Source organism: Procambarus clarkii, chromosome 81, assembly GCF_040958095.1.
Source record: "Procambarus clarkii isolate CNS0578487 chromosome 81, FALCON_Pclarkii_2.0, whole genome shotgun sequence".
Lineage (NCBI taxonomy): Eukaryota > Metazoa > Arthropoda > Malacostraca > Decapoda > Cambaridae > Procambarus > Procambarus clarkii.
In genome coordinates, this window is record NC_091230.1 from 18347210 (window position 1) to 18359300 (window position 12091).

The 12091-nt window shown below is 40.4% G+C and overlaps 1 protein-coding gene across 4 annotated transcripts in view; it reads right to left on the reverse strand.

Annotated features, from left to right (window-relative positions):
- wb (wing blister) overlaps positions 1-12091 on the reverse strand; it is a 273174-nt gene that overhangs the window by 171215 nt on the left and 89868 nt on the right. For all 4 annotated transcript variants that reach the window (XM_045766624.2, XM_045766623.2, XM_045766621.2 and 1 more), the window contains exons 4-9: positions 7971-8213; positions 4220-4383; positions 3836-3923; positions 3047-3243; positions 2325-2421; positions 1363-1503 (exon numbers count right to left, since the gene is read on the reverse strand). In XM_045766624.2, coding sequence (XP_045622580.2) covers positions 1363-1503; positions 2325-2421; positions 3047-3243; positions 3836-3923; positions 4220-4383; positions 7971-8213 — 930 coding nt within the window. The remainder of the gene's footprint in view (positions 1-1362; positions 1504-2324; positions 2422-3046; positions 3244-3835; positions 3924-4219; positions 4384-7970; positions 8214-12091) is intronic.

Genomic DNA, 12091 nt, shown 5'->3' on the forward strand with positions numbered 1-12091 from the left:
CAACAAAAATCAACTCTATGTATATACAACTCCAGTGAAAACACAGGAGTGTTATATATATATATATATATATATATATATATATATATATATATATATATATATATATATATATATATATATATATATATATATATATATATATATATATTATATATATATATATATATATATATATATATTATATATATATATATATATATATATATATAATATATATATATATATATATATATATATATATATATATATATTATATATATATATATTATATATATATTATTATATATATATATATATATATATAATATATATATATATGTCGTACCTAATAGCCAGAACGCACTTCTCAGCCTACTATTCAAGGCCCGATTTGCCTAATAAGCCAAGTTTTCATGAATTAATGTTTTTTCGTCTACCTAACCAACCTAACCTAACCTAACCTAGCTTTTTTTGGCTACCTAACTTAACCTTACCTATAAATATAGGTTAGGTTAGGTTAGGTTAGGTTAGGTAGGGTTGGTTAGGTTCGGTCATATATCTACGTTACTTTTAACTCCAATAAAAAAAATTGACCTCATACATAGAGAAAAGGGTTGCTTTATCATGTCATAAGAAAAAAATTATAGTAAATAAATTAATTCAGGAAAACTTGGCTTATTAGGCAAATCGGGCCTTGAATAGTAGGCTGAGAAGTGAGTTCTGGCTACTAGGTACGACATATATATATATATATATATATATATATATATATATATATATATATATATATATATATATATATATATATATATATATATATATTATATATATATATATACTGAGAGGTGTATAGTATACACAAACATACCAAAAGAATAGAGGTGGTAGGAGAAGAAAATATCAAAGTGTTCAGTGAGGATCCACAAGGTCTTTTCTGAGTACTTTTTATTTTCTTCTCCGAGGCTATGGGTCCCTACACTTGCACCAGAGATGGTACCACTGAGAGGTGTACCCCGAACCTCGGTGTATATACACTTACAATTGACTTTAGTCCTGAACATTGTCCAGCACTAAAATATACTTACTAATTGGTCAGTAATCTGTTGTGGTGGCCTTAGTAACCCTCCAGCAGTTGATATTCCCTAAACCCTACACCAAACCCCACCCAATCCCTAAAACAAATAAGAATTATGTTTACTTATTTATTTAGTTATTTATATACAAGAAGGTACATTGGGATTGTGAGGATACATAGCATAGTAATTACATTCTTGTAAAGCCACTAGTACGCGCAGCGTTTCAGGCAGTTATGTTAATATCTCTATGAAATACATCTAAAAATTAATGCCTCAAGATACAGTGACATAATAAACCACTTACGTGGAATCCTTCTTTGCAGATACACGCTCCAGGGAAGAAGCCAAGGTTAAACTGGGAGTCATCTTGGACACAGTGGCCCGTGGCTCCAGGTCCGGAACACTCACAGGGCAAGCATGGTGTGGGAGCGTCCGGAGCCACACCCTACAGGGCAAATGTCTTCATGGGTTAAACAGGAATCGTTATCTTCGGAGCACAAATAAGCAAAGTACATGCAAAGTATATAACAGTTGAACAAATCGACAAGGGCAATGATGAGGGTTCGAATCTACGCACGAGGCGCATCTGGGAACATCCCCTGCATAGGTTCGAACCCTCATCATTGCCCTTGTGGATTTGTTCATTTGATATATCACGCTACTGTGATTTCTGTGTATATATAACAGTTGTTAAAACAAAGCCAACAAAATATGTCGTCCTAAATGGAAATGAATCTAACTGGAGAAATGTGGTGAGTTGGGGGGGGGGAAGGTCACAGCCACCCTAATCGAGCTGCAATGTCATGAAAGGATGTACTCAAGTGCCTGAACCTAACCTAACCTAACCTAACGCATAGAAAACGTGAATAGGCTATGATTGACCTCACATTTTGTCCGACGTATTGTTCGAGAGGACAGGTTGAATATTGAACCTTGCGTTAGCAATGCTGCAACCTGTTCTTTCGCATAATACATCGAATAAAATATGATGTAAATCATAGCGGCTTACAAAAGTTCACGTTTTCTATGCGTAGGTCGTCGTTTAGGTTGGGTTCGGACAACTGAGTACATGTTTTTGTAACGTTGTTGCACCTCTAAAAGACTAGCTGACCCTCTTCCCCTCACCACATCGTACTTTGACGTCAGTATCTCCGACGGATTATTAAGTAAGTAATTATCAATAGAAGGCACCAAACCGGGAAGGCTAAGTAGCACGAGTGATTATTAAAATGACAAAAGAACAACCAAGGAGCCAATTAATCTCACCTGCGGTCTATAGAATCCTGGTTGGCAGCGTTCGCAGTTGACACCGTCAGTATGATTCCTACACTCTTGGCACACGCCGCCTCCCTCGTATTCATCCCTGAAGTATCAACACTATTCTAACCTAGGTCATAAAAGTATTTGTGTGTACGTCTGATACCATACTACTTGTGAAGGAGGAAATGTATATGTTTACCTCTCAGAATGTTTGGTAATATGTTTATTGTTTGTGATGTGTGTCTATGTATGTATTAACACGATGTACTGAATGGGGTGAGAATAGCTTGAGCTACCTCATCCCTTTGTGTGTATTTTACCTCAATAAACTTATTTCAATTTCAATTTCAACACTATTCTAACTCAAAAATGATAGCAATAGTAATTTTTATTTTTTGCTGAGGTGTACCTCTGGTAAAAACAAATATACTGTATATATATGCAGGCGATGAGACACAATAACGTTGCTAAAGTAAGTTGACCAGAACACACATTAGAAGGTGAAGGGACGACGACGTTTCGGTCCGTCCTGGACCATTCTCAAGTCAACGAAGCGTCGTCGTCCCTTCACCTTCTAGTGTGTGGTCTGGTCAACCTACTGTATATATATATACTGTATATACAAATAATTCATCATTAGCCAAGTTTATATAGTAAATTTTGTCTTACATTAACAGTTAATATAGAAAAGCTTGGCTTATATAAAGAGCAAAGAGAGCAAACCTTGCCTTGTATTAAGAGAAAGATGCTTCCTGGCAACTTCTTCATCATACTTGCAAGAGTCTGCATGGCCATAACACTGGCATTTCTCGCACACTCCCCCATCACTAAAGTTGCCAGCTCGCCATGGCTTCTGGTTGTACAGTGGACAACACATGTTGCAGTTGTTGCCACATGTGTTGTGAACGCATGAACACCTTGCCTGCTGCACCAAAATAAATCCATTAATAGAATCCTTCTTTTCACAGTAATGTTCTTCATATATTGAGTGAAATGTATACATTTCACATGTTGAGTGAAATGTATACATTTCACTCAACATGTAAAGAACAAATTTTAACTTATGCTTAACTTTTAACTTATTTTAAATTTTTATTTTAACTTGTGCTATACGTTATGGTACGAGGTCAAGTTATTCATGCTATGGCCTCGAATTTCTTATGCTATGGATAAAATTACTGAAGCCTATGGGATCGAATCTCTAATGCTGTTGATTAAACCGTTTATGCTAAGAGATCTAAATAACTTATCCTATGAGAGCTAATCACTTACACTATAGAATCAAACCACTTGTGTTATTAGATTAAACCACCAGGTTTGTACTTGTGTTCCTTATCTTGGCTTCTTAAGAATGCAAAGTGAATCTAAGAAAAAAAAGTACACGTGGCCTTAAAATCTAATATATACATCCACATGAGAGGACTGAGAAGAAACAGGGAGGAAGGTGAAGGATTTCTGGGCTAGTTAGTTTAGTTCATTTATTATGCACCCCATTCCCATCTTTCCGGGCTCCCTACCTGATCATCAGTGTCGCAGTTCATGGCGTGGCCATTACACACACACCGACCCCCAATACTGATGTCTTTTATAGAATAAAAGTAACGCCTGAAATGAACCATTAAATGAGGGTTAACTTAAATAACTTCTCCAGTAATGATCATTGCTTTGTACTCAATTTTCAGATAAGTTATACAAGTAAGCTACTTAATTTGATGGTAAATGTTTAATTAACTTTGTCAACGCAATAATGCTATATGCAATCTAGTCATGAATTCGTCGAAGCAAATATTATAGTAAACAACCATTTCATGTAGCAGTAGGTTAAGTAAAAAAAATACACACCAATAGAATGAGAGAGCACAATGATACGACCTGTACTGGTAACCATGAGCAAGACTCACTTGGTGACGGAGGCATCAGACTGCGAGGACCTCCCCTGCAGCTCGCCGTGAAGGGTCCGGATCCGCTGAAGGCGCAGACGGACGAAGCGTGCCTCTGTGAACTTCCGAAGGGCCTCAGAGGGTCCTGCGGATCCCGGACGTCCGTTCACTAGTGAGGTGTGTATCTACCAAAAAAAAAAAATGTTAATTTAGTTTAGTTTATTATAGATCCCATACTTATCTTGCGGGTGGTGGGGATATGTTAGTCGCATAATACGTTCTCTTGAGTTGTCACGACGTCACAAAAATGATGTACTAAATTGCCCGAACCTAACCTAACCGAGGACCCACGAATAGAAAACTGGACAGCATATCATTTTTTCGAGCCGCTATGATATACAGTACATCTTATTTTGACCATTTCGGATTTATACGTCAAAATACGACGCACAATTCGAGTGTTTACCCATGCAAAGTAAATAAAGCACGAGAAAGATTTAACTGCGGCGTTATATAAATATGATTTTGTGTGGCTTTAACTGTGAGGTTATGCCAGAGCGGGCAGATTTCGGACTCCTTTATTTATTATGCACCCCATACCCATCCCGTGGGCGGAGTTGGAAAGGGTTACAGAGGCACTTGATGGGTTCAGGAACTAAACCTCACAGTTCATTTAGCAAAGCAAGTGACAATCTTGTGAGGCTAGTTACACAAGTGTTAATAATACATACACATGTACATAATAATAATAATAAATAATAATAATAATAATAATTTATTTGCAAGAGGGTACAATGGGTTAGTGAAATTACATAAGATTGGTATTTTTACATTCATGCAAAGCCACTAACACGCATAGGGTTTCAGGCAGGTCCTTAATCTAACATATCAGGTAAGATGAAAGGAGCACATAGGTTTTTAACCTTGTAGCGCAAGGTTTTTATATCAACAAATAACTACAACATAAATTGACAGAGGTGATTACCCTGGTAAGGATCTTATCTTGAGGTTATCTTGAGATGATTTCGGGGCTATTTAATGTCCCCGCGGCCCGGTCTTCGACCAGGCCTCCACCCCCAGGAAGCAGCCCGTGACAGCTGACTAACACCCAGGTACCTATTTTACTGCTAGGTAACAGGGGTATAGGGTGAAAGAAACTCTGTCCATTGTTTCTCGCCGGCGCCTGGGATCGAACCCAGGACCACAGGATCACAAGTCCAGTGTGCTGTCCGCTCGGCCGACCGGCTCCCAATTCCCACAGGATATGTGTCTTAAGTACTAATATTGGGGAAGGTGGAAGGTAGTACAAGATACAGTGTGAGTTTGAAGCAAAAAGTAGGAAACTATGAGGATGAAATTAGGTACAGTACTTTTTGGTTTTACTTTTGAACAGGATATGGGTTGGACAATTTTTTTAATTCATCAATGAGTGAGTTTCAAAGACTGGGCCCTTTTATTGGCATGGAATGTTGGCACAGATTTAGTCTGACTCTGGGAATATCCAAGATATATTTATTTCTGGCGAGGTGCGCAGGGGGTTCTATTACATCTATCAAGGAAAAGTTTCAGATAAAGATTAGCATTTAGGAACAAAGGGCCAGATTCACGAGGCAGTTATGCAAGTGCTTATGAACGTGTACATCTTTCCTCAATCTCTGACGGCTTTGGTTACATTTATTAAACAGCTTACAAGCATGAAAACTTCCCAATCAACTGTTGTTGTTATTGTTATAAACAGCCTCCTGGTGCTTCGGAGCTCATTAACTGTTTAATAATTGTAAACAAAGCCGCCAAAGATTGAGAAAAGATGTACAGGTTCGAAAGTGTTTGCGTAACTGCTTCATAAATCTTACGCAAGGTTTTTTAACATGTAGATAGCACATGAGAATGTGTGGAGTGAGTATATGTTTAGCATGTTAAGGGACTTAAATAGAAAGGCTGCGTGTAGTTTGAAGACGAGTTTGTTATAGTTCTGATAGCAGATTTTTGCTGAGTGATATATGCTTGAGGTAATTTGCAGTGGTTGAACCCCATGCAGAGTTACCGTATGTAAGATAGAAATAGATTTGTGCGTAGTATAATGAAAGGAGAGCAGAGTGGGGAATATAATATCTGATTTTAGAAAGTATACTGACCGTTTTCGAGACTTTTTTGGTTATGTGTTGTATGTGGGTGCTGAAATTCAGTCCCTTGTCAACGTATAGACCTAGGAACTTTTAACACATTTTTATTGGTAATGTTAACATTGTCTATCTGAAGTTGAATCTGATGATTTGATGATTTATTTCCAAATAAAATGTAGAAGGTTTTCCTATGATTAGTGTAAGTTTGTTAGTTGACATTCACGAGTGGACTTTTTTTAATTCACTGTTGACATTATTATTTAGTGTGTGGGAGTTGGGGTCAGAATAGACAAAGGTAGTATCGTCTTTAATATAGGTAGTATAGGTTTAAGAATTTTAGAAACATTTGGCAAATCATTGATGCATATAAGAAATAAAAGAGGTCCCAAGATGCTGTCCTGTGGCACCCCTACTGTCAATAGGGAAGGTTATGCTATTGATGGCTACATATCGGTGTCTGTCACTGAGATAGGAACGAATATAGTCCAGAGCAAGGCCTCGGATATCATAGTGGTGAAGTTTAAGTAAGAGGTAGTTATGGTTTACAGTATCAAAGGCCTGTCTCAGGTCAATGAAGAGGCCACTTGGGAACTCATTATTGTCAAGGGCAATGTAGATAAGAAGTAAGTAATTATCAAAAGAAGGCACCAAACCGGGACAGATTATAAGAAGCAGACTAATAATGGCATCATTGGTATTCTTTTGGGAACAGAAGTCAAACTGGCAGGGACTTAGTATGTTGAGTTTTACAAAGTTGAAAGAGAGCCGTTTGTAAATAATATTTTCAAATATTTTTGAAAGTATAGGTAGATTTGATATTGGTCTGTAATTGTTTACGTCGGCTGTCTCGCCTCCTTTATGAACTGGAATCATTCTTGCTTTTTTAAGGATATCAGGAAAAGTCTGACACTAGAGATTTATTGAATAGCAGAGTTATGGGTAGTGCAAGAGTAGGGGCAGCACTCTTATATATCTTAGATGTTATTTCATTAATGCCATATATATACATACATGTACAAAATACATATCAATAATCTTTTATATCAACATATGGTGATGCATTGCTTGGTTTAAAACACTTCCCAAAACTTTCATGATAACACTAAACATGTTTATATTGAGCGGGTGAAATTAATTGGGCGTTTTATTTGCCCAGTAATTGTCCAATCTTGGCCCTGTGCCAAGTTATAAAAAAGCTATCAAAGTCACCCAGCCGTTAAGTTATATACGGCAAAATAAGTACTGGAACTAACAAATCCCCCTTCAGTTTTCAAAACACGATGCCTATCGGAAATATAACTCCATAGCGGTTTTTTTATAGCTGAATTCAGGGTGATTGCACATATTTGGAGTTTTAAATTAAGACTTTCTATACCGAAAATATGCAAATTAGTGAAAACGGCGATCAGTTATATTTTGCCTAAATCCCCCAGCAAAATATGACCAATCTACCTTATCACGGACTGGGTGATAAGGCAGTGAATGACATTAATTAATATTCTTGTTTGATACAGGTATCATACCTCCCCCTGTTAAGCTCAAAGGGAGACATGCACAGACAAATATAAGGAAGGATCGTACATCTGAACAGACACATTTAAGACACGTAGCAAGATTGACAGCTCAAGCGTTGCAGACAGTGGACTTACCTCGCCGCCCTCCAGGGGATCCAGCTTGGAGAAGTAGGAGGTACATATAACATGTGTGTCGTAGTCGTAGGAGGGTCGGCCGCGGGTAGGTGGGTAGTTGTACGCCGCGAGGCATTCTTGGTCGCTGAGCCCGTAGTACTGCCAGGGGTAGAACAACCTCCCGTCCAGCGAGCGTTCCAGAATCCAGTTGCCAGGGCGTGGGGACACGGCGCTCTTCACAATCACGTAGGCCACCTGGTAAACCTAGATCAACACGGTGTAATTATTGCAACTTCCTTTACTCGACCATCTGTAAACAAAATGCTTCTCCTCGAAGATTTTGGATTTTTATTTCGTTTATTATGGAAAAGGTTACAGGGAAACACGATGGCCTCAGGGACTGAAATCCCAAATGCAACTACATGAGCTGAATGGGTTTTCCTCGAAGAATTTTTTATGACATAAACAAATGTTAATAATTTCTTGCCAGTAAGCCATTTCTGGGAAGGATAACTTGTAGACAACGTCAATCATATTTTACCAAGGACCTAGATCATACAATATGTTACCTAAGACCTAGGTCCTACAGTATGGTCTAGGACGTAGACCATTCAAAGTTGCCTAGGACCTAGGTCATGCAATATTACGCAAAACATACAATATTGTCTAGGATCTTAGCTATATATTTCCTAGAAACTAGGCTTTACAACTTAGAGAGGCTTTGGATTGGGATATATTGAAATTTTTAAACATGTGCAAAGTAGAATATATATTTTTCATTACAATCATTGATAGATTTAATCTCCAGAAAATTATCTTAAGATTATCTCTAAGATAACTAGGACTGGAAATGCATTAGGATATCGTAAACTGCCTAAGTAATGTAGATTCGAGAATACAGCATAATTTATAAATGTAAATCCCATAAACAGGCTCCAAATCGTGTTACATTCTAGGCCTTAAGGCTTTAAGATTATATTCCCAACCCCCAGCCATCTACATACCTGGATTGTACCTAGATGGGGTTCTGGGAGTTCTTTAGTTCCTCAAGCCCTTACATAAAGCAAGGTTCCTTCACGCCTGTACTCGCCCCCTTCCACATTCCCCAAATGACACACATGGAATTACATTCTCCTTCGCTTCCACAACCTCAATACACTTAATTATTATAACCTCTTCCCTGCACGACACCCATTGTACCTTAACTCTCTTCCAACCCCCCCGCCTCCCCACCTCCCCCCGCCGAGGAAATAAACTGCATGTGACGCTTGGCTGGTGTTTGGGAATGTAGAAAGTTTTGGCGTATTGCTGACCCAGCAGCTTGGCGGGGTACTGGCGTCGCTACAGGTGGTCGTGGGGACGACGTACTGCTGACCCAGCAGCTTGGTGGGGTACTGGCGTCGCTACAGGTGGTCATGGGGACGACGTACTGCTGACCCAGCAGCTTGGTGGGGTACTGGCGTCGGGGACGACATACTGCTGACCCAGCAGCCTGGCGGGGTACTGGCGTCGCTACAGGTGGTCGTGGGGACGACGTACTGCTGACCCAGCAGCTTGGCCGGGTACTGGCGTCGCTACAGGTGGTCGTGGGGACGACGTACTGCTGACCCAGCAGCTTGGCGGGGTACTGGCGTCGCTACAGGTGGTCGTGGGGACGACGTACTGCTGACCCAGCAGCTTGGCCGGGTACTGGCGTCGCTACAGGCGGTCGTGGGGACGACCCAGCAGACAGAGGAAGGGAGGGGGGGAGGATAGCTTACTGACGTTGTGGGGGTCGCCATGTGTTTACAAATGATGTAGAGTCTGTTTGTCGTATGTACTGGTCTGATCTTCCATTCCTACCCTGTCTACCCTCCCAGTTCCCCCCAAGCACTCTACATACTCCCCCTATCTTCATATTAACCAAACATCCTGCAAAAATTGAAGACAAATAATCACTTTGCAAATCCCAAATAAAAACAGGAAGACAAAGACACACACACACAGCGTCTGGGATGCTCTCGAACGCAGGTTCGAATCCTCGTCACGTCCCTTGTGGATTTGTTCAGGAAGACAAAGTTTTTATTATCCAGAATTAAAACCTGGTTTAACTGAACTAAACCATAATAATAATAATATATCTAAATCACATAGTTGTTAAACGGACAAAAATAGTAGAAAATACTTTTATCTTCATTTTCCTAATGAACATTCGCGTGGTCCTGGGCGGCGCGCGACGCCATTTTTACTTTCCCTTCAAATTATCAGCGCTCGCTTGACTGATTTACCGTTTGTTACCGGTCACGCTCGCACGCATGCGCGGCACGCCCGCGCGTACGCGCACAATGTTTATCATACGCAATTAATGAATCCATTTAATAAGCAACAGAACGATGAGTTTTCGTGCCATTAGAAGTGTCAACGTCACGAATAATGGCGGAAGCAGAGGACCATTAACGTAATCTGGCATGTGTGCTTTTGTCATCAACTGGATGGTGGTGTATCTGACTCTTACTATTGAGACTCTTGCTATTGAAACTCTTGCTATTGAAACAACCTATTGACATAGCTCGAGTGCATGAGGGGAATTGTGTAAAATCCTGGTTTGTGTCTCGGAGAGGCGGCAGGATCCAAGTAAATTCAGTTGAATTTCTGGTTGGAATTCTTATACCATGTCGTAGCTCAGTCGATTAAGGCAGCGTCTGGGATGCTCTCGGACGTAGGTTCGAATCCTCGTCACGGCCCTTGTGGATTTGTTTATCTGACTCTTGCTTCGACCTCAGACCTCGATTACCGAGGTTTTACAACGGGCCTTCACCACTCGCCTCAAGTTTATTTTGACCTGTTCATACAATACAAATCTCTAAGTGAACTTCAACCTTGGCTCAACTCTCACACCTCGGCCCCCGAGGACAGATGTGAGGACCTGGGCACAATATTATGTTTCGTGAATCGGAGAACTATTTACGCAACCAGTTACGAAACCTGTACATCTTTCAGCAGTCATGTCAGCTCTGTTTACATTTATTAAACAATTTATTAACTTGAAACTTCACAATCCAAGATTGTTATTGCTATAAGCAATCTTGTAACGCTTCGTAGCTCATGAACTTTTGTTGAAGAAAGATGTATAGGTTTACAAGTGATGTGCAGAAATGCTGTGATGAATCCTGGCTGAGTATGAGGGAAGTAGTGAGTCCCGGCCGAGTATGAGGTAAGTAGTGAGTCCCGGCCGAGTATGAGGCAAGTAGTGAGTCCCGGCCGAGTATGAGGCAAGTAGCGAGTCCCGGCCGAGTATGAGGCAAGTAGCGAGTCCCGGCCGAGTATGGGGCAAGTAGCGAGTCCCGGCCGAGTATGGGGCAAGTAGCGAGTCCCGGCCGAGTATGAGGCAAGTAGCGAGTCCCGGCCGAGTATGAAGCAAGTAGCGAGTCCCGGCCGAGTATGAGGCAAGTAGCGTAGCCCGCCGAAGTCCCAGATAACTCACAGTAAACCCACAAATAATATCTACTGTTTGCTGTTGCTCGTCTGAGCTGCCAACTACAATATTAAATCTTCGTCTGGTGAATCCTGAGTTTATTGTCTCAGGTGATGGAGGAGAACAGTGACGTCATAGTAGACATTGTCCAATAGCCACACATGATGCCCCCAACACGGGTGGGGGGGGGGGACGAAGTTACGGGCTATTCATGTCCGTGCCACCTCTTTGGGTGGCTTAATCTTGATCAATCAGGAGAACGAAGGGAGGGGGTTCAATACTAGCAAGGGTGACGCCATGGACCAATAGCCCAACCCGTTCTCGCACTTGCTTTTAGTCAATATTGGCTTATTTAATAAGTGCATATGTGACATACTAATTGATTGTGAATATCTTAGTTTACCTTGAAAAGCTTCATAGAAAACACCGACCTCACCTAACCTTCTTAGTATGTTAAGATAAGCATCTTATTGATTCTTAATTACAATTATTACTTAACCTATACCGTTGATAGGTTAAGCAAGTGCGAGAACGGGTTGCACAACACATCATGCCCCAACACGCGTATCTTCTGACACGAGTGCCACTTCGGCATTCGTCTACACTTACGTACAGTACGTACACAGAACAGCTGTGTAGACCCTGACAACCAGCGGATCTTGTACGTCAAGACCATTACACCCTCCTT